This window comes from Phalangium opilio, unplaced genomic scaffold (assembly GCF_054372755.1).
Source record: "Phalangium opilio isolate 3A_F unplaced genomic scaffold, DU_Popi_V2 ptg000390l_1, whole genome shotgun sequence".
Classification (NCBI taxonomy): Eukaryota; Metazoa; Arthropoda; class Arachnida; order Opiliones; family Phalangiidae; genus Phalangium; species Phalangium opilio.
In genome coordinates, this window is record NW_028324234.1 from 2,014,836 (window position 1) to 2,040,792 (window position 25,957).

General features: G+C 40.3%; 1 protein-coding gene across 1 annotated transcript in view; it reads right to left on the reverse strand.

Moving 5' to 3' along the window:
- Window positions 1–25,957, reverse strand: part of LOC149596160 (uncharacterized) — a 144,673-nt gene that overhangs the window by 91,214 nt on the left and 27,502 nt on the right. Inside the window, exons 4-7 of the mRNA XM_089861322.1 lie at window positions 19,532–19,687; window positions 18,386–18,441; window positions 8,527–8,644; window positions 7,802–7,956 (exon numbers count right to left, since the gene is read on the reverse strand). Of these exons, the coding sequence (XP_089717448.1) occupies window positions 7,802–7,956; window positions 8,527–8,644; window positions 18,386–18,441; window positions 19,532–19,687 (485 nt within the window). The remainder of the gene's footprint in view (window positions 1–7,801; window positions 7,957–8,526; window positions 8,645–18,385; window positions 18,442–19,531; window positions 19,688–25,957) is intronic.

The following is a 25,957-nucleotide window of genomic DNA, read 5'->3' on the forward strand; positions in this document are numbered from 1 at the left end:
TTTATCCCTTTCCTCTCCTCGTGGATGGGGAAAGGGGGGGGGGGTGGAGAATAAAAAAAGAGTTATGTTCAGCGACAGTGTCGCCATCTATCATAGCTAACATTCGACCAATCCTGACTAACTAAATCCCCAGATTTACACATACAAAAAAAAATAATACTTGGAACGGTTACATTGGAATTATGTTACATTGGAATTAGTTTGTACTTAGTGCCTATAATAGTCCTTGAGGTAAGTCGGTGGTCTTCTAACTCGAGTGACGCGTTTTGGCGGCTGACCGTCATCAGGATCATGTTCGTTAGCTGAGCCTGGTTCGGCTGGGACGTGTTCTTCGATGGATACCGTGTCCACTGTTTCAGTTTGATCGTCGTTAGGGTTGTCGATGAACTGGTTTTCAGCTGCATCTTCCTGATTGTCGTCTATCTCCTCTTGGTCGTGGAATAGGAACCTTTTCAGTTTATCTACCGGAGCTGTGTTCCGGTAGAACTTTTGAGATCGTTGGTTTTCCGGTAAATCTTCAATTAGATACCTGTCGTAATTTAAACGTTTGGTGACTATGTACGGCCCACGATACTTAGCAGCTGTTTTCAACGATAGTCCAGTTGCTTGTGGGGGTCTCTCGACCACCACCAAATCGCCTGGTTGGTAAGTCTCTGCTTTAGCCCGTTTCATATTGTAGCGTTGGCGTTGCTTTTCCTGATCAATGCGAATTGATTGAATCGCATCGTCTCTACGTTTGAGAGTCGTTTCGTCGAAGTCGATCGTTTCTTCTAACGTGTCTTGAATCAAATCTGAGGTTGGGTTTCGTGATTTGAAGTTAAAGAGAAGAGCGAAGGGGGTGCTTTTCGTGGCATTGTGGTACGTGTTATTAATCCCCCATTGAATCTCGTACAAATGGGTATCCCAATCGCGCTCATCTTCTCGAATGCACATGCTGGCTATAGCAGGAGTTAACTGCCTATTAACTCGCTCTATCTGGCCGTTTCCACGTGGCGTTGCTGTCGCGTTTACGATGTGTTTGACGTTCGACTTTTTACAAAGGTCTTTGATCGCCCGACCTGTGTATGAAGTACCCTGATCGGTAATCAATCTCGTTGGAGCACCAAATAATCCGATAATGTCTTCTAAAAAACGTGTGGTGGCTCGCATGCCGGTATCTCGAACAGCTCGTAGGATAGTGTACTTCGTAAACCCGTCGATAGCTGCAATGACGTATGTGTTTCCTTTGGTGCTACGAACGAATGGACCCAGGTGATCCATATGAAGGGTATGTAGTGGCGTTCCTACTTTGTCTATGGGGTGTAACATCCCCGGTTGCCTTCCAGCTGGTCGTTTGTGGAAGAGGCATTCTAGACACGATGAAACGTAACGGCGAACGTACCGTCTTAGTCGAGGAAACCAATATGATTCCGCTACTTTCTTACACGTTTTGTCTATGCCTACGTGACCTATGTCATCATGGCAGTTCTTGACGATTCTCCATCGAGCTGCATCTGGTACGACCCAAAGTAAAATCGGTTCTTCGTTTTCGTTGACAATTATTTTTCGATATATTCGTCCGTTTGATAAGCTGTAATCTTCGATGAGACGAGTGTCTTCCTTCGTACGTTTCCCTGTCTTCAATAGTTGTTCCCTGATATAACGTAATTTTGGGTCGCTAAACTGGGCTGCCGTTAGCCAATCTTCCGTTTGAACTTCGGTGTGCATGACGCACAGGCCTTTTGCTATTTGCATTTCCTCGGCGTCCTCAAAGGGTGCTCTACTTAAAGCGTCAGCGTGAGCCATCCTTATTCCCGGTCGATGCATTATTTCGAAGTCAAACTCTTGGATCCTCAGCCACCAACGACCAATTCGTGGGACTAAATGCTTCTTTGCCAACGTTGCTCGAACTGAGCTGCAATCCGTAACAACGGTGAATTTCAGCCCGATTAAGAAGACTCTGAACTTTTCTAATCCCCATATAACCGCGAGAGTTTCCAGTTCGCTGGAGTGGTAACGTGACTCTTCGCGGGTGGTTTTTCTACTAGCATAATAAACGGGGTGGAATAACGTGTCTTCAGCGTCTTCTTTTTGCATGAGTATAGCACTGAGTCCAATTTGACTGGCATCAGTGTGTACTTCGGTGACAGCGTGTGGACTATAAAGGGCTAACACTGGTCGGTCAGTTAACCTTTTCTTCAGGCAGGCGAAGGACGCTTCCTGTTCGTTCGTCCAAGTCCACTCGACATCGTTTCGTATGAGTCGTGATAGAGGTTCGGCTTGAACTGCGAACCTCTTAATGAATCGTCTAAAATAACTTGAGAGTCCCAAAAATCGTCGGACTTCATGTACGTTATGTGGGTTTGGAAAGTCTCGGACGCATTGAATTTTCCGTTCTCCAGGTCTAATTCCTTTCTCGCTGATGTCGAACCCGAGATACTCGATGTTGGTTCGCAGGAAGTAACATTTCTTTAAATTCAATGTGAGCTTGGCGCGTCGGAAAACTTTCAATACCTCTTTGAGGTGCTCTAAGCCTTGGCCTTCGTCGATCGAGGGAATTAGCACATCATCTAAGTACGTAAGTGCTATAGCGTATCTAAGTGGTCCGAGCACAGCATTCATCATCCGTTGGAAGACTGCCGGACCGTTGCTCAATCCAAACGGGAGACGTAAAAACTGATAATGTCCGTCTGGTGTACAGAATGCGGTTTTCGGTTGCGATTCCTCAGCTACCGGAATCTGGTAGTAACCGGACATTAAATCTAGACTCGTAAAATATTTGTTACCACGTAAACGTTCTAGCTGGTCGTCAATTAACGGCAAGGGAAAAGCATCCTTTTTCGTAATTCGATTTAGTGCTCGAAAGTCCACGCAAAGGCGTTCGTCGCCCGTTTTTTTCTTGATAATCAAAATTGGACTTGAATACGGAGACGTTGATTCCGTGATTATTCCAGCAGCTAGCAATTCGGAAATTTTTGTGCGTACCTTTTCTCGCTCGCTGTAAGACAGATGGTACGGTCGATACGTGACTGGCGTTGTTGTGGTTAATTCGATGTCCATTAGCGCTTGATCCGTTTTACCAAGTTCCGTTAACTTATCGGCGAAGCAGTCGCGATATTCGTTTAAGGTATTGCAGATCCGCTTTTTCGTTTCCGGAGATGCATTCGGATCGACGTTGATTTCGTTGATGGTGAAGAGCCTCAATTCGTTTCGTTCTATGCTCAGCACATTGGCGTTTTCATTCTCGACGGCGGCTTGGCAAGGTGTCGCTCTTGCTAGATTTTGACCTTTGGCTATGGTCAACTCCGTACCTGAGACATTCATAACTGGCATAGTCGTGTGGCCCTCTTCGATTTGATACACCCCTTTTGGGATGCAGTACTCTGTATTCTCGAACGCTCGAAACTGGCCCTCTACAAAGACATCTTGCTTGTCGATGCTTAGGTCGTCTGTCATCAAATCGATATATCCTACGAATTTAGGAGGGATTACCGTCGCTGCTTTCACCCATAAATTAATAGGTTGCGGTGGGAGGTTAGGAATCTGGATTTTTAACAGTTGGTCGTCTTCTTCCGCGGTCGCATGTTCTTCTTGGAAGAGCCTTAACGTGTTTTGGCGTTTTACTACGGTGACGTTCGGAAGTTCGGTGAGCGGTTGTCCGATGAGTAAGGATATCGTTTGGGACTCATCTGGAACCACGAACAGTTCTACGTTGGCCTTCACTTGGTCTACTTCGATCGTAGCTGTGGTTACTCCTTTTGGCTTCGTCGTACCTTCGCCGTAACCACTAATTACGCAAGTGTCGTTGACTGGTCCGTAGTTTAACGAAATGTTTGCGGCATCGCTTTCCCTAATGAGTACGCATTTGCTACCTTGGTCAATGTAGGACTTGACTGGTTGCCCGTTAACGATAGCATTCTTGAAAAACTTTTCGTTTGTGTCGGTAGCAGAAGTTTCGTTGGGGTCGGTAGTAGGAGCCGTTGTATTGTCGCATATGGTGAGTGCCACTATTTTAACCGCCGTAGTGTCAGGCGTGCTCGGGGGTTTCTTTTCGTTTCGGCAATCTTTTGCGACATGTCCTGGTCGACCGCATCTTTCACATCTAGCTCTTCGCTGAGGTTGGAGACAGTCTTTGGACACATGTCCATAATTACTACAGTTGAAACATAGTGTTTCACCTTTATCGTTATAACGTGGCTTGAATGGTCTCCTTTCGGTACTTCTTGCATTCTCTTTACTTTCGTTTCGTGTTGGCTGGTCAATGCCATGATTAGCAGCGTGTCGTGGGCGATCGTGATGAGGTCGCTTTTTAACTTCTTCCGAATCCGCTAAGTCTAACCTCATTTCGAGCTGCTTCATGCATTGTAATAACTCTGGAGGACTGGCGAACTCTCGGACGCTGAGTGCCGTAATCAACGATTGATCCTTTAGACCCGTTATCAAGTATTCAATCATTGCCTCTTCGGTTAACCCGCATAAACGTGCTTTCGCAATTTTCTCGTGATAATAGCGTTCTAACGTTTCACCTGGTTTTCTTACTCTTTGCTCCATTTCGCGGTGTAGCTTCTGAGTGTTTTTCGCCGATGGGAACCACTTCTTTATCAAAGCGGTCCAGTCGTCCCAAGTGTAGACGTTGGACTCTAATCCTTCAAACCATATTTTCGCTGATCCCTTTAGGTGTGGTAGGGCATAGTTGACTGTTACGCGGTCAGACCATCCATACATTGCTGCCATATCGTTCACCTTCTTTATCCACATCTCTGACGTTTGATGTGGAGCGTGATCAGGATCGAAATCAGGTAGGATTTTGCTTACATCTCCCCATTGATGATAAGCGACGTTTGTAGGAGGTTGTGGTGGGGCTACGTTTCCTCCTTGCCCTTGGTTCGGTCCGTTATTTACGTTGGCTTGTTGCATAGCTGCCATCGTAGCCGCTACAGCGCTGCTTACTGCGTTCTTTATCGCCTCTTCAAACGCTCCAAGAGAGATAAAATTCGGTGTCTCGTTTGTCCCATGCACTTCTAGAAGTCCTTCGTTCTGACCTCTTGCTTCCTCGTATTGGTCATCGTGTGCATCGGCCATCGTTCGTTGTTTCGGTCTCGTGGTTTAATCTCGACTAAAGGTTCGTTTTCTTAATCGTTTAATCGCGATTATAAGTTCGTTGGATAAAGTTCGTTGTTTAATCTTGATTTAAAGTTCGTTGTTTAATCTCGATTAAAAGTTCGTTTTCTTAATCGTTTAATCGCGATTATAAGTTCGTTGGATAAAGTTCGTTGTTTAATCTTGATTAATAGTTCGTTGCAATATTATTGGAACATCATTGACTTAAGCTTGCCCGTTTTCGTAGTTTTCATTGTCCCGTTGAGTTCGCGTTCTCGGACTTTGAAAAAAAGCAATATGGCGTCGCCTCGTTGTCCGTTGTTGTCCAAAAAAAAATATCGGCGGCGTGTCTCTAAGTCGTCATTAGATACTCGTTCTGATCCCACTTCTGAGATATTAGCGTTTCGTTATCGTTGCTTATCGTTAGTAAATAATACGTTCATGTTTGTAATAAAAAAAAGAGGTTTAAGTTTAATAGTTACGATACAAATGAATTTACATGACGAGGCTTAAGTTACATTACGTTGTGATCAGACTCGTATCTACAACGAGAGTGCGTTATCTATTTATCCCTTTCCTCTCCTCGTGGATGGGGAAAGGGGGGGGGGGTGGAGAATAAAAAAAGAGTTATGTTCAGCGACAGTGTCGCCATCTATCATAGCTAACACATGTTCAGAGGCTGAACACTTAAATAAAAACTCGTTCAAAACCGGAACATTAATTGGCTTGAATACATTAGGAAAAAGAACATATTTTTTCTTGAACATGTTCTAACTTTTGAACATGTATAGGAGAGTGTTGCATGAAGGCGTTCAGAGACTGTGTTCAATTTCCTAACACATTTTTGTCTGTGTAGCCTAACCTTACCTGACCAAATATTATTCGGGTTGTTATACAATACCTAAACTGACCCTTATACTACAGAGGTTCAAATAACCAAACCAAACCCAACCTAACCTTAGACTTAATTAAGTTCAAATAGCCTACAAACCTACACCATCATAAACGACTATAATTTTTCAATTCTCAGTTGCTCTGCTTTTTTGGCAACTGCTGCAATGGTACGCCGCATTTTTTCGGGGAGCCAACCGCTATTTAGGCAACCGCGGTTATGAGAACCGCTATAACGGGATATGCTCATACAGGAACTGCTTATATCGGAGCCTCCGAGATGATCTAGGCCAGTGCCGATCGCGAAGCAAGAATAGTTTTTTAACAAATTTAGTTCACCGTTTTTCCTCGCTTGGGGGCGCTTTTAGTATCGTAAAATAAAAACAAGTTCAGCCTCGTGACCCCGTCGACTGCTACAATATTAGGGCAAGGCATAGACGTAGAGCGGTGATTCCGAGGTCGCGAATAAAAAGAAAATGTTTTAGAAAATTTCTGAACAATCATGCCAAAGAAGCTAAGGTTAAAAAAATGAAAGGTTACGAAGGAGTAAAAAAAATCCTCTTATGGTATAATAAAACTGTGAATTAGCAACTTCAAGAAGTTCTGTTTTACTAAAAAAAAACAAATGTTAAAATCTCATAATTTTGTTGTCCACACAATCTAACCAAAAGATTCAATAAAAAGAGAATATCCCCTAAAATAATAACGTTAATTTAAGGGTGAAACCTTTCTCTTTCATAAAATTTTTATAATTGGCCCCTAAAATATCACCGACAATTTATGGAAGACCCCTTCGCATTTTCGCAACGGTAATAAAAGCGCCATCTAGTACACATATTGGTTGAAAATATTTCCACTATGAAATTATATATTTCCCGACATAAAAATTGACATTCTCGGGCCTATGTCATCTCGGAGCAGAGCCTCCGAAATGAACTAGGCCCATGCATGTCAAATTTTATGTGGGGAAATATCCAGTTTGTTAAGGAAAATATTTTCACCATATATGTGTACGAGATGGCGCTTATATTACCGTTGTGACATGGGTCTTCCTTAAATTATCGTTGATATTTTAGGGGTCAGTCATAAAATTTTTATGATAGAGAAAAGTTTCATCCTAAAATTAACGTAAATGTTTTTGGGGCTATTCACTTTTTATGGAATCTTTCGGTTAGATTGTATTGATGACAACAAAATTAATTATTTCAATTAAAATAATTCAGTAACAGTAATAAAAACGTATACTTACAATCCGAGACCTTGGCCCAATACTTAAGCAGTCGACAGGGTCACGGGTTTGAACTTTGTTTATTTTACGGTACTATAAGTGCCCCCAAGCGTGAAACCACGGCGAACTTTATTGGTTAAAAAAATATTCTCGCTTCGCGACACGCATGGGCCTAGTTCATTTCGGAGGTTCCGCTTATAAGAGGGCTTCCCGAAACGAAAGGATATTTTTTTGGTTTTAGAAATTTAATTTTCATAACCTTTAATACCCTAAACTATTACGCTACTATCCTGGGCGGAAAATAAGCACAGGGCACTGGACATTGTCCAATAAAATTTTAAAATGTCCGATAAATTTTTATAAACTAAGGGGGTCACTGGACATTATGACCAATAAAGTTTCCGTAGTTTTGATGGTTTGACTATGAAGATGCGATGTTATTTTTGCACACTCCAGTGGCCAATGTCCTATAATTTTTCCAGTTAAAGGGGGGCCAAGGGGCGTCACTACACAAATGTTCTTTAAGAATTTTTTGTTATTTCTGGCCCTACTACTATCTCTAGGTTTTCAAAGTAAATTTTTAGCAAAAATTAAAGTGCTTACTCATCACCAGAATTGGTCAGAACAAGATCGTTAAAATGCGCTATTCCACCAACGACTAGCACTTCTTTCGGACCGAAGAGGTTGCTTTCGGTTTGGTTTAAGCTGGCTAAAACAGTCCAATTTTGATTTGCTGGCATTGACTCCACTTTTGCGTTCTTTTATAGACAAATCCAAGACAAATCCAAATTAGACATTTCAGTAGTATGGACGATATCGTTAATTAAGTGATACCGATATCGAAGATTTCTTGTAACCGATACCGATATCGAACCTTTATTGTAACCGATACCGATATCGAACTTTTAATAATAATAATAATAACAATAATTATCTAAGCTTTGTCTACGAAGGGATTTTCACACTAGGCCTGTGGCCTATTTACAGGTGGGTCCCTTTACAATGCATAGAGGGGTGGTGGCTAGCCCCTACAGCGCCCTATACTAACTATTACCGCTAACCTCTGCACGTGTTGATGGAAAGGAGAAACCGGGTTAGACCGCGGAGGAAAACTCCTTTAACAAGCGGGGAGAGAACTTGCAAACTCTACGCGGAAGGATTTGTTCCCAGAATTTCACCCGGTGCCACAGTCCGGGATCGAACCCGGGATCCTCTTGCTGCAAGGCGAAAGCGCCAACCGCTACGCCACCCCACCTATACCGATACTGTAACCGATACCGATATCGAAGTATTACAGTAAAAGGCCATGGAGATATGCTGGAACTTACCCTAAAATCTAAAACAGTGATGGTGTAGGAGAATGGTTGTTGAAGAGCCACTTGAGTGATTAAGCAACAAGCTGTCAACTTGAAGGGCTTAAGGTATTCTACCGTACTCTCTACATTTCTGAAACAAAAAACATAAAATCAATTTTTTCTGCACCGAAGCCATGTCACACAAAAAAGACCTTAAAATAGGCATGAAACCTGAAACTGTGTTTAACGTAAGAATTATTCTATTGCTATAACATTTAACTATGAAGGAATGATAAAATGAAAAACATACCATTACCAAAGTTTCATGAATCTATTACTACAGCTTTTAAAAGATTTTTAAAATAACGATTAAAACAAAGCTACAAGAAGCCATGCAAAAGCTTGAGCGGAAAAGACTTTTAATATATATAAGTCAAATCCAGTTTTTAGGAGATAAAATCGTGTGTGTAAATGGGACTTAAAAACTGAATACTATTCTTTTACATTGATTTTACATATTATTTGTTTTTAAGGCGTTTTATCTAAACTTTCAGTTATATATGTAGTGGATTTGTTTTTCAGACAGATGGCGGTAAAAAAACTTTCATTACACTTTTTAAAAAATCAATATTTCAAAGGAATCGAGCGGTGTTTTATTTTGGCCTTGACTTCGATATGCTGGGCTCAATCTAAACCCATAGAGAAAATATACGCGCACCAGGCTGCGCTTCATCTCGAGACTTCGCGAGACTCCAAACCAAGGGCCTAGTCAGTCGCCAAACTTGTGTACACTTGATTTCTGATTTCTGAATTTTTACGTGAATTCCGTTGATTACTGAATGAATTCCTGGATTTCCGTGATTACGATTATTTTAGGTGATTTCCATAATCTTTACAATGATATCCCGTTTTTCAGCTGCAGATTACTTGTGATTTCTGTTTGAGTTCCAATAAATTCCGGTGATTTTTTCTTTCTGCTGTGGTTAATTCTATTTCAACTGATGACGATTTTTATTTTGGCATTTTCGAATTCCTCGATTGATTATGTGTGATTATTTCACGAAATGTGTGATTTCCGAGGTGATTGCAAACGATTACTGGTAAATCATGTCATTATTTCTGATTTTCTCTAGATTTCACGTGATTTCCAGTAATTATCAGAAGTTTCTGACTACCGTTGATTACCCACAAAAATGAATGTGATTACTAATGATTTTCTAAGAATTCTAGAAATCAAGTAATCGATTTCTGCGGTTTTGTAAACCTGATTATTTAAGTGACTAACCCCTCGCTCCAACCCAAAGACGTCAATTATTATTTATTATGTAATAAACGCATTACTTTCTCTACTTTAAGGGGAGAGCGAAAAGGAAAATAAAAAGTTACTTTTTTATCGATAAGACTTATCCGCATAGTGAAACACCGAGGAGATTACCTTTGAATAACTTGAAACATATTGAAATTGGCACCTCTGACCAGTCGCGTTACCTTCTTGTTATCAAAAACCATTGGGAAAATAAACCTCTCCGAGTCGAGAAGAAATTAATGGGTTTTTCTTAAATAATTAAAATTGTTATAAAGTATTTTAATCGTCATTAATCTACTTTAATTGCAGTTGAGTCGTTTTTAGAAACTTTATTCCTAAAGTCATTTTAAACATAGCTATTGTTGAGGTTTTCATTCAAGCGTATGCCTCTTAAACAATTTTTGGAAATTTAAAGGTATATAAGGATTCACAGTAAATAATAAGAAAAAGTGCAATTGCGTGAATCTTTGGTTGAAGCCCTACCTGCCATTGGAAGGAGCCTAAACGTTTTTCGTAAACCTAGCCGATCGCTGCGTACTTCTTAAGCCTAACGATGATAATGGAGTAGAAGCCAAAAATTGCTTTCTGCGAACACGTTTGTTCCGATTTGACAACTGCGAACGCGGTGACAGACACACTCGTTCAGTGTAATACCTCTCCGTGACGTCACCGTCATTGTGAGAGGTTATCAAGGAATAAACTCTTTCTCCACAACCAATTTTGAACAAATATTTCGCCGTAAGGGCGTAAATTTTATTCGTCATGGAGTGGAGCTGAAACGGGAAATTTTTTACAAGAAGACTCGATTGATCGAAGGCGCCAATTTCAGACTATCTATGAATAATCAAACAAGTTTGAATTTCAAAATCATTTGGAGGTACTATTTCCTGGTTGTTTCTTTATGGAGATTGGTCTTATAATTAGTGGAGGAATTGTTTTAAAAAATCTGTTGATTTTCCATTTCACCCTACCTTTATTTTGACTGTAAAGTTGTCGGCGGGCGGTTGAATTTTAATTTTGAAAAATTCACACGATCCCTTCCAATGATTGATGTTAGATCTATCTTGTGATTGGTTCGAATGTCCCGCTACGTTTGTTAGAAGGAAGGACGTTCGTTTTGCTTGCCTCAAAGAAGGGGGAATTGTGACGTCAATAAGGACTTTTATGAAAAGAAAAAAAAGTCAACCGTCCGCAGTTCACTTTACAGAACCTTTAAGGTTTGTGATATTCTTGAAAATATGAGCGAGCGACATATTTAAATACCTATAATGTAGTCAAAAACGAGGGGTTAGTCACTTGAATAATCAGGTGTACAAAACCACAGAAATCGATTACTTGATTTTTAGAATTCTTACATAATCATCAGTAATCACAATCATTTTTGTGGGTAATGAACGGTAATCAGAAATCTCCGATAATCACTAGAAATCTCATAAAATCTTGAAAAAATAAGAAATAATCACATGATTTACTAGTAATCCTTTGTAACCACCTCGGTAATCAAACTTTTCGTAAAATAATCACACAATCGAGGAATTCAAAAATCCCAAAATAATAATAGTAATCAGTTCAAACAGAAATAATTATCGTAATTCACGAAGAATCCAGTGGTAATCACGGCATTCACCAAAAAATAACATGATTTCATTGGAATTCAAACAGAAATCACAAGTTCTCTGCGTCAATAACGGGAAATCAGTGTAAATATTATGGAAATCACATAAAATAATCGTAATGACGGAAATCAAGGAATTCATTCGGTAATCAACCGAATTCACATAAAAATTCAGAAATCGGAAATAAGGTGTACAAAATTTTTGGCGAAGGACCAGCCCTTCGGTCAAGAAGGGGTGAAAATTAATTGGGACTTGAAGAGGACCTACTTCAGGCATTAATCCGTACATAGTATTATTCTAAATCTATGTCACCTTCAGGACTGACTGAATACTTTGTTTACTACGACAAATTACATGTTAATCTACGAAACTCTAGTTTCATCAAACTGTTCATTGATTTTCTAAAACCCATTTATTGAAAACATATTGTTCCACTACTATTATATTATCTTTCTTTCAATGTAGATAGAAATCGAGGGCCTAACCACTAACAGTCATTCGCGGGTATCAACAAGAAAAATTAGAACAGAGCAAGAACGGATTTATGTGAGAAGAACGTTGAACGTAGCAAATGCCCTACCCATCCTCGACTACTGTGTATGTTTTGAACGGAGTGGCTTATAATTTCAAAACTCGCGCTCATCATTTATCGGCCTTATTCTCGTATATTTTGGGCTTTAAAAATAGATACTGCTTAAGGCAAGTAAATAATAATAATAATAATAACTTATAAATGTACTGCAATAATATTAATTTTAGTACAAAGAAAGAAAAACTTAATGAAAATATTTAAAGAAAATCAATTATATATATTCTTAATTTTAAAACTCAATTCCACTAAATCGGGAGTTATATCGCACTGTTGTCCACTTTGCTTTTTTACCACTGGCACAATTTCAAAATAAAAAATAAAAAAAATATTTTACCACGAAAATAGAGATAAGAATGATATTTTTGACCACTAGAAGTCACAATATACAAAATTTTTGGGTGGAGTCAAAATATAAGCAGACGAAGTTTCACAATAAAGTATGCGAGGATGGTACCAGAGGCTAAAACTATGATCGGACGTTCTTAGTACATAAATCCGTTTTTGAACAGAGTACAATACTTTGGTCAAAATTTAATTTTAGCTCTGCTTTTTACCCCCCTAAAACTTCAAGGAGCTAATCAGGAGGCATGATGTTAGATACTTTTTTGGAAAGTAGCGCTGCTCATGGGATTGTAAGAGAGCTAGGAACCTCTTTTCGTCCACTGCCTCTAAGCCCTTAGTGTGATTTGCGGGCACTATTTTTCTCCCTCTAAAAGCTGTGAGGAGGCTATCCTGGGATTGGGGCGTCGCGACGCCATGGAAGAAGGGTGTATGGAAGGGTCCTATAGTGTTAAAGAGAGCGCGTTGAAAAATCGTAACTTCCCCCTTTTCATCCCCTCCTTCCCGAGTTTATCACCAACGTTGAAAGCTTCTGCGCAGTAGTAGAGGCGGTAGAGAGCTCTCTCTCTCTGTACGCGCAAGGAGGTGGCTTGCGCGCCAATATTGCGCAGAGCAGTAATCGAGTTACAGCTAGTGCCGAGAGGAGAGGAGAGTTTTCCCACGTGACCCTACATTTCGCGTAGCCGTCTGCCTATTCACCTCACCATTCCATTACACCCTTCTTCTTCCATGGCGACGCTAGAGTGGTAGAAATCTAACCTCTCAAAAGAGGCGCAACACGCCGAGGTAGAAGTATTATACTCTCTTCTATTTTCTCTTGATGTCACGCGTGTACCGGTTTTAAAAATATTCCTGGTCATTTGTACGGTAAAAGATGCAGATGTTTCAGAAAAGTGAATATCCTTTCGACTGAAAGAGTAACTGCCTTCTATGCCCAACGTCTTCTGAACAAAAGAATATTTATATCCCTTATGGTTTTCTGATATTGGAAATAAAGAAATAAAAAGACCTTAAAGACTGGTTCTTTCTCCTCTTAGCTACCAGAAGTGAGATGAGACTAGAAGTGAAGGGCTTTAGCATTGGTAGTAGATCCTGGCACTAGTGACCAAATTTGAGGATTTTATGCCGCTTCCATCGCGCCTACACTAGAGAGAAAAAAATTGGTCGAGTTCCAAAAACATTTCCTATCTCCTTCCCCTCATCCTAAAGCCGCCGAACACGGACGCGGCTCCATGAATCTAGTTCGGCCGTCTACCACCGCGAGCGTCTCCCGTTTTGGAGGGGAAATTCTGAAACCGCCACCAGAGGGCCAACCGTTGGTGTGTTATCAAGAATATTCACTAATGCCAAGTGAAGAATTTGGCTAGCTCAGCACTTCAAGTCTCATCTCACTTCTGTTGCTACTAACAACAACACATAGATTCCAGTTCCCAGTCTTTTTCTGTAGACCCTATATAAAACAAGTTGGGAAACCAAAATAAACCTCTCCGAATTAAGACGCATTTAAGAGGTTTTTCTTAAATAAATGTAATTGATATTAATTATTTTAATCGGTAGTAATTTACATTAATTCTAGGGTTGGTACTGATAATTGTGAACACTTTTTGCAAATCTTTGAATAACTTCCGTGGCGCTAACGTTAGACACCTGAAACTTTCAGGGCATGAAATATGATTCTTTAGACACAATTCGCTTTGTTTTCAGCTTTTTAACTCTTTTACATTTTGCACAATATTCTATTTCCAAAACCCCTTAGAGAACCCCAAATGTGAACAATCGCTTGTAAATGTAAACACCCTGACCCTAAATAGTGAACACGTGACCCAAATGTGAACACCAATGTTTATCAAATGGAAGGAATAAAAAAGGACCTATGAAAAAAGCAACCAATACCTATGGCCTAAATTCAAGCACCTGCTTAAAGTTTAAGCAGATTTGATAAGTGATAATAGGATAATATAGTTAAAAACAATACCTGAGTCAAAATGCTCAATAATTTGTTGAGAAGTCACATTTTAATCAGTACCTAGCATAACAGCTGACTCGGTTTCCACTTTCCCGCCCAATAAGTACCCTGCCCTCTTACGGCTAAATTGATTACTTTACTAAAGGCGCTAAATTTGAGTCTTTTTTTGTGTCAATGATGTATTTTAAAGTTATTATCCGAAAGTACGTTGTTTTCGTAAAATAGCTTAAAAAGGATTCTAATTAACCTAGAAACGTCGTGTTCACATTTGCCATTTTTACTTGGTTTTTTCCAACTCTATTTTTAAATAAAATTCCGAATCTAAACCAGGCATTTTAATATCATATTTATAGCAAAAAACGTGATCTATCTTAAGCTTTGTCCACATTGAACTCGCGTTCGCGTGTTCGCGCCTTCGTCTATTCGCATCTTCGCAACAGATCACGAAAAACATTTGCACTTCTGTTTTCATACACGCCAAAAATTTTGCTTTTCCAATTCTGAGAGCCAATAAAGTTTGAGCAATCATTGCGCCATCTTCCATTCTCCATCGACGTTGTCCAAAGAGAAAAACGAAACTAATAGCTCCAGCCTTCCTCTCGTCTGTGATTGGTGCTTTTCTCGCGAAGGCGCGAAATTCTTGGCCTAGTCGCAAGAAATTTGTATCTGCGCCAGGTGAGGACGCAAAGAAGCGAAAACCCAATGTGGACAGTAGCGCGATCTTGCAAACAAGCAATATGCAAACTAGCAAAATGTGTCAGTCTGGACAGGCCTTAATGGTTAAAGGTTTGTTATCGTAGGGTTATTGTAACTCTTGCTAAAGCTTATTCCCCGATGGTATTGTATTAAGCAACACCGAAAATTGGCACAAAATAAGTTGATTAGTCCGAGTTGGTGCGTATACAGGTCCGTATCTTTCATTTTCTTATTCCTACAATATTCAGACCATTTTTATCGTAATCCTCGATATTCAATCTACAAATTTAGCTCTTTTAATTTCAGGCGCCCAAAAATTAGTTACAGAATTTCAATGAAAACGTGTTCACATTTAGAATCAATCACATTAACCAGTACCAACCCTAGTTAAATCGTTCTAAGACTCTTTATTTCTAAAATCATTTTAAACATAGCCCTTGTTGACGTTTGAATTCAAGCGTATGATAAAAAAGCCGCATTTTCGTTCTGCCGAAAAAGTTTTTTTAAGTCTAGGCCCTATATAACCTATTAAACCACGTTGAATTGTGAGCTATTTATACCTAGTTTGGGTTCACTCAGTAGCGTCGCTAGGGTTTGAAATTTGGGGGGGGGGGCTAAATCTGGGCAAACAAGTTATTATAAAATAAATTGCATAATGGGTTCATTGGAAAATGTGTAGACCTTTAAAACTATCCGTAAATTTGTGTCAACTTGAAATTATTCGTATTTTAAAGATATACAACCTTTTATTGATAAAAACTAAGGAACCAATTATGAAGGATTTTCACTCGTCTTAAGTTTATTTTTATTTTTGGTTAGCTTTTAGTCCACACTATTGGGACTCCCTTCGAAAGAACACGAAACATTTTACTTGTCTCCATCTGTTTTTTTCTTCAAAATTGTACTGTTTGATATTGAAATTCATCTCTGCTGAGATGAAACTTAACGAAGCTATCATTATAATTTATTATATATTGCTACAGAATTTTAGGTTGCTAACAGCAATTTTTTGGTAGGGTTTAAGGACTATTTTGGGGGGGCTAAGTTTGGAATTTGGGGGGGGGGGCTATAGCTATAGCCCCCCCCAAAAATGGCCTAGCGACGCCACTGGGTTCACTGAAGCAGCGCGAACTAATGGAAAATTAAAAATTAAACTGAACTCGAAGTAAAACGGGCAAATTTTTTACTCTTTGTAAGGAACTATCAAAAACGGATTTATGTACTAAGAACGTCGGATCGTAGCTTTAGCCTCTAGTACCATCCTCGCATACTTTATTGAGAAACCTCGTCTGCTTATATTTTGACTCCACCCACAAATTCTGTATATAGCGACCTCTAGAGATCGAAAATGTCATTCTTATTTCTATTTTCGTGGTTAAATATTTTGTTCCGAAATTGCGCCAGTGGTTAAAAAGCAAAGTGGACAACAATGCGATATATCTCCCGATTTAGTGGAATTAAGTTTTAAAGTTAAGAATATAAATAATTGATGTTTCCTTTTTTAAGTATCTTGTTTTTCTTTAACATCAATTATTTAAATTCTTAACTTTGAAACTTAATTCCACTAAATCGGGATTTATATCGCATTGTTGTCCACTTTACCACTGGCGCAATTTCGGAAAAAAATATTTAACCACGAAAATAGAGATAAGAATGACATTTTCGATCTCTAGAAGTCGCTATATACAGAATTTGTGGGTGGAGTCAAAACATAAGCAGACGAAGTTTCTCAATAAAGTATGCGAGGATGGGTAGTGAATTTGCTACGATAAACGTTCTTCTTACATAAATCCGTTTTTGGAACTATGAAGAGGGACCTTAATACTAGGTAAAACGATTAGGCCTAAATTAACTCAATAAAATAAAAAATGAGTGACGGTGGAGATGCGTGAAAGGACGTGAATTCTATCTCTAGTTTTTCTTTGTTACACTTTAACAATATATAAGATAAGTACTTTTTAATATTTCCAGAAGTCCATTAAATTAGCCTAGGAAGTGAACAATTATATTAGCTGGTCATAGAATCCAGTTGGACCAAATTCAGATTTGTAAATTGTAGCCAAATTTAAAACAATTTATAGCCTGAAGGGCGATTTTCTGCTGAATGGGAATATCTATATGGAAGAGCTTTAGACTGAATGGGATTGGTTTACAGATTTAAAATAGTGTTGTGCGAGTACTCGATAAGAGTCGAGTACTCGACTCGATGCTCGATAAGAGATTTTCAGAGACTCGAAAAAGTTTCGAGTATCAAATCAAGGCTCGATAAATACTCTAACCTGCTTTTGGAAGGCCTTTAACTCTGAAAATGAGATGTTGGAGCTATAAAATCTACTAGAAAGTCACGCCTAGACGCAAGTTAGTGCTCATTGGGTAGTTTAGATCATAATGCCGGTGAAACGTACTCGTAGTAGGTAGTAGCTCCTAGCTATTTCTATAGTGGAAGTAGAAGTGATAAAATACAGTTGACTATTATTATTATATTTTCATTTTATTAATTTATTTATTTATTTATTTATTTATTTTATTTTATTTATTTATTTTTTTTTTTTTTTTTTGAAGTTCAGCTTAGTAATTTTCGTTTGGGACACAAAGTATAACAATGGCTAGAAGTAACTTCGGTGAGGAAAGAGATTCCGAAGAAGATATTAATGAGGAATTAAGTTTGTTAAATTTAAAGCGACTAATACCGTCTGGGAATTGTTTGAAAAGTTGTCGATGATCAAAATTACCGGAGCCTCCGAGATTATCTTGGCCCGTGCCGATGGCGAAGCGAGAATAGTTTTCTAACTTATTTAGTTCGCCGTGTTTTCTCACTTGGGGCGCTTTTAGTATCGTAAAATAAATATAAGTTCAGCCTCATGACCCCGTCGAGTGCTACAATATTAGGGCAAGGCATACGCGTATAGCGGTGAAGCCGAGGTCGCGGATAGTAAGAAAATGTTTCAGAAAATTTCCGAAGACCTTTATTAGACAATCATGCCAAAGACAACAATGCTAAAATATCACAATTAATGTTGTCGATTCCTATATACCACCGCTTTCCTTTCCCAAAACATTTGCGGAAAAATAGAAAACCAATTCCGTGCTTGCCGCCCAGAAAACGCGAAATTTTGCGGCAGGTTACCTCGGAAAAACGGTTTTTGCCTGCATTTTGGGCCAGTGAAAACCAGGTTTAAACCGGGGGTCTGAGAAACGTTTTCGCGAGGTGGCAAATGTGTCGCCCTTCTTCAGTATTTGTTTCACAATAGAGGGGAGTCCCAAACTCCGCATTTGGTTACTTCCAAGGCTAATTTAATGGACTTATGATATTTTCTTTTGAAAATTTAAAGACATGTAATACTGAAAGGAATAGAAACAAAAATAGTTGCACTTACGTTTCTGTCTGTCGCTTTGGACTATTTTGAAACAATGGACCTTCCTTGTTATTAATCTGCAAAAGAGAGAGGAATCATTAGGGAATTAAAAAAACAACCTGATCTTGAAAAAAATCATTATGTTCCAACAGGGATCCATGATGTAATTTTAGAAGAAGCAATAGAGAACAGAGGATTCTGGGCACGCGTCAAAGTTCCAAACCCCCTTCCCCGGGCCGGGATTGTATGAAAGAAGAGGCGGGTCATAGCGTCAGAGGTAAAAAGGAACTACGTATTTTTCGCCGTCCCCGTCAGCAATCTCATCATAACGTAGTTTAAGTGAGCTAATAAGAAAATAAAGATTTTACGATTTCTTTCCTGATTTTGCAATTTCTTTACTGATTTCTTAATTTATTTTCTGATTCGATAGTGATATAGATCAATTCACAATTTTGGTTGTGCGTGAGCAGTTGCAATACTAAACTACGATGGACGTCTGGGAGAACGTTTTGTAATTTAATATTAAAATCAAATGCCTAGTTTTTAAATAAGAGCAAGTACAATTAAAACCATGTTAAGAAATAAACAGAGTTTAAGTTCCAATGGAAACGGTTTATTGATATTAGTAGGCCAAAACTCCCTAAGCCTCGGCAACGGTATTGGATTATCGCTTCATCAGCGATTTCCGCCGATGCACGGTATCCCTGTCCGCATACATTGCCAAAGCTAGGGTAAGAGAGACCTTGAAAAGCCGGCGTAATACTCGTGCGAAGGGCGATTCTCCCCCGAACGAGTAAAAAGAATGACAAAAGACCGATTGGCCTTGACTGTTCCCAAATTCACAGCCCCCATCCCTTCGTCTGATGCTACGCTTGTACAGTGGGAGGCGGGCGTTTCCCAGTCCCTTTAGAGATTCAGATTTCATGTTCAGCCAATCGCTGTTTCTTTCCCAATAGGGCAAAATTTTGGCGTATGAGTTGCATCTAAACCGGAGGTCTGAGAAAGGTTATCGCGATGTGGTGAATGTGTCGCCCTTCTTCAGTATTGCTACATAAGAGAGGGGAGTCCCAAACTTCCTAGGCTAATTTAATGAACTCTTGCAATTATTTATACATCCTACACCTACATGGCTCTATCAAAACAACCCTGGTTGAACAATGAACTTACCCTCAATGCATAGATTGTGGAGTTAATATTTTTGTCCAGATCTCCTTTGTAAAATGAGCTTTTTAGTTTGTCAATGGCTAATGGTGAGTCGAAAGAACAGAGCTCCTGGTGGCCAAAACCGTCAACCGCCAAATTTGTGCATGAGCTCAGTTCCAACTGAAAACGAAGAAAGTAAACGCTTGTAAAGATTGTACATAAAGTTATAATAGTAGAAAATAGCCCAACTGTTATCTACGGAATGCTGCGAAATCTTAGGACTCGCATCATTCACGGATCGAGCTAATTAGCTTTAAATACAAAACCAGCCTTGATCCCATGAAACTAACGAGGACTTATTTCAACTACTCAAATCCCAACCTCGCGACTGTCATAGTTCATATAATAGAAACGCCTTTAGATTGTGATATCCGGAAATTTCGAATATTTATTTATCAGCGAGTGATTTAGTGCTTGGGTTCAAATGTAATTGGCGAAAGATTAACTCTCCGGGAAAGTCTCGGTCCATCATTGAGTAAGCCCACTTAGTCTTGCTCAGGGCCACCTCCCGCTCCATTGGGTGGTTACCTTGGTAAAGCAGAGGTTACGGCCTTGTCGTGGCGGAGGGGACCCTTGGTTCGTCCCGTGCCTTGCCCCGTTCCGTGAACGTTATGCTCGGCCGCTTCGCCCCTGCCCAGATGTTGCCTTGGCTGGCCCCAGCTATTGGCAACCCTCTGAGGATCGCCTATACACGTCTCGGCCGTATGGCACTGTTGTGCTCGGAGGGAACTCCCCGTCCCTTCGAGACTTCTGCTGCCTTAGTCCTTCCCTGTCATCGACCACCTCCTGGTTGGACTCGACGCTTTGGTCACCTGCTCAAGGGGCGTTGTCGGGCCAGCTGGCCGATCCCGTGTGCCTGGACGGCGGTTCCGCCGGTTCAATTGGGAATATGATGAGCGAAAATGGGGAGGGGGGCGTTGATAAGGCCCCAGCTAGGTTTAACGCCTAATCAAGTCCTCTGACATGGTCTTGCTCAGGGAGTAAAAGCTGAAGGGGTGATAATTTTTTTATAACGAGACTTTCGTGTCCAGAACCGAATTTGTTCCGAGACCCAATTGTTCCGGGACCAATTTGTCCCAAGACCCAATTGTTCCGGGAACAATTTGTCCCGAGACCCAATTGTCCTGGGACCAATTTGCCCTAAGACCCAATTGTCCTGGGACCAATTTGCCCTAAGACCCAATTGTCCCGAGTCCGATTTGTCCCAAGACCAAATCGGCGAGACCATAATGTCGCGGACCGCTCCCTATACCCTTAATCTGGCCTTGCTAATCATAATAAATACTCTAATCTACATCAATTATTGCTACGGATAATGAGCCTATAGACTAAAACAGTAAATTATATGGATACTAAAAATATGGACACTATTGAAAATTCAAGTTTTTGAATCTCAGAATTAAAGAAGAACGCGGGTTCAGTATTCGTTACAAGGTGAGTTTCCTATAACGAGCTTTATTTTTGGCTTAACGAAGGCTGGCCCTTCCACTAGCCTTAACCAAGCTAAACCTGGGCATCAGCAGGAAAGTTACCACTGTACCCGGTGCCTAAGTTAAGATAATTTTAAACACAGAGTGAACAAGATGACCCAAGGGCTGGGCTCATCGTAACGTACGTAAATTAGAACAACAAGATGGGTCAATTGGATTGGATCTGGCCGGTTGGTTAAAAATAAATGTTGCCTATCCTGCGGCGGAGATATATCTGCTGTCCTCGGAGTAGATCATGACTCCTAGTTGAAACTTTGAATGAAAACGATATGGCTATAAACTTTGTGAGAGTAAAATTTTAAATTGTTCTCTACCCAACGGTTCAAAACAACTTTAAGTCAACTACGTGTCAAGACAACTTTTTAATTCATTGAAATGTCGAACTGTATATTTTCATAAAAATAGTAATAGTGCCTTATTTTGAAACTTAATATCTTTAGTCTAACAACAATGGTCTTTCATCCAACGATGATGGACACTTGGGTCTATATCAATAAATGTTAAAGATAACGAAATTTAGTAGAAACGATGCGTTGTTTTGCAAAGGTGGCACGATCTGAGCTCTAGCTTTGGAACGCCATGGCTCTGGCAAAGAGGAGAGAGACACGGAGAGAAACACGGAGAGAAATGAGTATTGGCAGCCGTGATCCACACGTGGTGAGAACGGGGGTAAAACAACGGTTCATCGCGGCGCCTGAGCGCAGGTTTCTCGCGCATAGTTGACATAGGGGATGACAGAGACAAGACTAGGAGATCCCCGCCCCCACGCGCAAAGCATATGCGTCCTGAAACTGAATGTAACGAAAATGTTTTTACAACCCCCTATTTTCCCATTGTTCAGCGGATTTCATAAAGCGCGTTTCTACCTCTCTCTCTCTCTCTCTCTCTCTCTCTCTCTCTCTCTCTCTCTCTCAGAGCAATTTCTGAAAGACATCGATGTTTTCATACGTGGCGCCGTTAAACAAATAATTGTAACAGAATTTTATAGACTATCCCTTTGAAATAGCACTCCCCCTTTATTTTTCAAACCTGGCTGGTGGTTTTATAAATTTTACCCATGACGTCAATGATGACGTCAGCGAAAAACCCGAAGACCATCAGCATCAACATCGTGAAGATGGACCCACGAGTGGTCCACGTGTTTGTGCGCGAAAATAATAACGCGCTCGCGCTATAAAAAGGGTCCCCGACCTTTGTTTAACGCTCTCTCTGACTTTCACCTTGGTCCTGCTTGGTCGGACTCTGTCGCTGCAGCCCTCGGGCGTGGACCCTTCGGGGCCACGCCGCGGTTTTATCGTAAAGTCTCCGGACTTAAACTTAATCAACGCGCCGGTACATGGACGATCTACTTTTCGCGCCGGACGCTTTTGTGCGGGTCATCATCAAACTCGTAATTATAAACTGAACTATATTTTTATTTAATTAAACCCAGCCAGGGTTACGAACTATTTTTATTTTAAATCATTAAAACTAGAGAGTAAGGATGTCCCTATAACCCAGGTTTTACCCCCCTTCTTTCCCCCCTTCAGGGGGGGGTAAAACCTGGGTTATAGGGACATCCCTGGGGTTGGGGGATGGGGGGGATTGATGACGTCACGTGATGGTGTTGGGGGGGGGGAAGATATGGGGGGGGGTTTATGACGTCACGTGATGGTGTTGGGGGGATGGGGGGAATTGATGACGTCACGTGATGGTTTTGGCGGGAAATTTGAATTGTTGAGTCACCTGGTGGTTGTTTTCTTGATGACGTCACGGCTAATTTTTTGATGACGTCACGTGGCTGATTCCTGTAGGGATAGGCTTATGCTATTGTAGGCTTATGCTATTGTAGTTCCTGGTAGGCTTATCCTATGGTTGATCCTGAAAGATATGCTTATGCTAGGTTGTTCTAATCTTATTATTATTACAATCAGATTTTAAATCAAAAAAACATTTAATTAGCGTGATAATAACATACATAATTAAGTTAAATTAATAATAAATTAGTTAAATATTTAAAAAAAAATCCTCCTTAAACTTGATTCAAGCCGTATCTGAAGATGTTTTTTTCTATACCGGACTAATAAAGCGCCGTTGGTAGGAAGTCGAACCCTGGAATGGAAACTCAAATGTTGTTGAAACAACACAGAGCTGGACGCATTACCACCAGGCAACCACACGGTTTGTTAATAAGCTCCTTTTACACTTTTTTTAGTCGCCGTATATGATTTTGAAATTGTTTAGCAATTTTCATATCGTTAATTTTTCGATTTGCGGTAAAAGCTTTTAGGAAGGCTTTCGTACTTTTCTTCTTACTTCTATGAATAAGATAGAGGGCGCTAAACTGCCCGCATACGCTACTTTCTAACCTCTGAAGTTGTCGTTTACCAAAAGTCCATTTTCTGCAGTTTAAAGATAAAAATCTTCTTATACTAGGCAGAAATGGTGGCAAACCGTAGCTATCGAAATAATACCCTACACGAGCTCCGTCTATAAAGACCGATACCCAGTGAGACCCCTTTTCATAGTGCTGATCTAAATTTATAATTAACGATGCGGGATATCTGGTAACCTTTGGTAACCTATTTGATGCGAAAACACCCAAAAAGTTGGGCGTATCTGATAGAGCGAGAATCAAGTCTACGGTGGTGGTTGCTGACATTTTAATAATCTACAATTACGTTTCTATTTTTATCGATTTGAATCATGCTTTGAAATTCGGCGTATACAATGCAGACTGCGGCTTCCGACAAAGGTTTAGCGAATCCCATGTCCAATCTTAATTGTCCTTGCTTAACGGGGTTCCAGTGGTTTGTTTCACTAGCAGATAGGTCAGGTGTCAGATCAAAAGCGTAGAGGGTTAACCCGTTGGCAAACTCGTCGGGAGTAATATCGTTACCGTCGTCTTTATAATGAATACCCGTGCCCGCGAACAATGTTTGATAAGCTTGTATATACAAGTTTTTACCGAAATCAGGAGTCAACGGTTTCGAGGGTATTTGTTCGTTATCGAGGTACAGAGACAAAAAATTTAAATCCCAAGTTTTAAAGTTAAAGGGATTCAGAGCGTAACTGCCCTTGAACGCCGCGTTGGAAACTATTCCAATAATGACGCGATTAGGCTGAGGGCCTGGATATATATTGTTAAAACTCTCGGTGCTACTTCCGGTAGAGATAGTTTTAGTTTTAAGTTCGGTGCGCGTAAAATTATATTTGGCAGTACCGTTATTAAGCGCGGCTTCATGCGCTAACAATATTTTAGGACTGAGTTTAACTTTACGTACCGCTAGTGCTGCGTCTAGTATCTTGACTTTACAGTTTTTGAGAGTGGCTGTTTCTTGGCACATTAAGGCAAACTCGTCCTTGTTGCGAGTAAACACGACTTTAAGGTCCACCCCGTTTAAGAGATATTCGGGAATATTAAACACGTCACTAAACACGGGTGTAAAAAATTCAATCACGGCCGATTTAGCAGTTTTAGCCATTCGGGCGACGAAACCTTTATTTGAAAAGTCGTCGAACTTTCCGGCTTCGTCCTTTTCCCATCCGGCCATCATGAGGTGAGATTTTTTAGCCGCGGGTCCGTAATTTGAGACAGTTTCGATAAAAGAAGTGAAGGCGTAGTTTTGAGCGGCTGAAGAAACTCGGGTATTGTTCAAGAAAACATCGCAAGTTCTCCACAATGCGTGGCCAGCGTTGTTTACGAAAGCTACCACGGCGGCATCAGGAAGATCACTTCCATCTTCGTTGGTGATTTTGACTTTGTTGTAATGCATGGTGTGGGCTACATCGATGTAGCTATCTCCATTGCCCGAGATGAGGTATTCGAGGGTAGAGCTATCACCAATGGCCGCCAAGGGTTTGGCCCATACACCTTGAGCATGTTCGACACTAGTTTGAATCGGCACAGGGGCAAAAATGTCCAATTCACTCTTAAGAGCTTGGAGAGAAAACATGATTTTTTCAGGAGCTAAATATATAGCGTGGCGTCTGCTTTGAATGACGGTGATAAACTGATAGGCGTTTAACTTTGCGTCTCTTTATCTTTAATCCTGAACCTTGCTGAGCAGCAGTCATGTTCTCATAAGTTTCCTGCAATCTCTTTTTCGCGGCACTTTTCACATTCTGACCTTGCATTACGTCACCAAGAATCTTTTGTCCCGTACTAATGGCTCTAGGTGCCAGATACTTTGCACCTCTAATTAATAAGGGGCGTGCCCATCTAAATAACCCTTTCAGGGCGCTCCCAATCCCGTGACCTTTTTGGTGGGGGGTCCCGACAAATACTTTTGACACCCCTCCACCCCCTACCTGATCTAAATAATACCTCCTATACTCGCAACGAGACTCTAATGTTTGGGGTTTTGGCATGGTCTAAAGTGTAGTTTACAGGTCGACGTTCCAAACTCGAATGACGCGGCTTGGCCTAAACTATTCCTTATATCAATGTCTATAGTATCAAAGTAACGTTTAGCAACTTTAACGTAATGGGGAGAGTTAAATGATTTAGTTATAGTCGAACCGTGAGGCTTTTCGCTGTCTACGCCTACTATACGAAGTAGCGGGGCTACCGTATCGCCTATAAATTCATTAGCTACTATATCGGAATAAATAAACAATTGGTCGGGAATATAATAATTTAAATTAGCGGGAACAGAGCTTCTATACGATTGGCTGGTTTTATCTGAAGGGCAAGAGAAAGACGTACTTTGGCCTTTTGGGGTTTTAAATCCTAATATCCTTTTCAAAGTGGGAGAAAGAGCCAAGATACCGTTAGGTTGAATAGTTAAAGAAATGTAATCAGAGAGGGGATCCGAATCAAATTTAAACTTTGAACCGTATTGAAAGCCGTTTAACCCGGAAGCTATTTGTTTAAGTAGGGCTTCTAATGATTTGTAATAACCCCCGGGAACTATAAAGG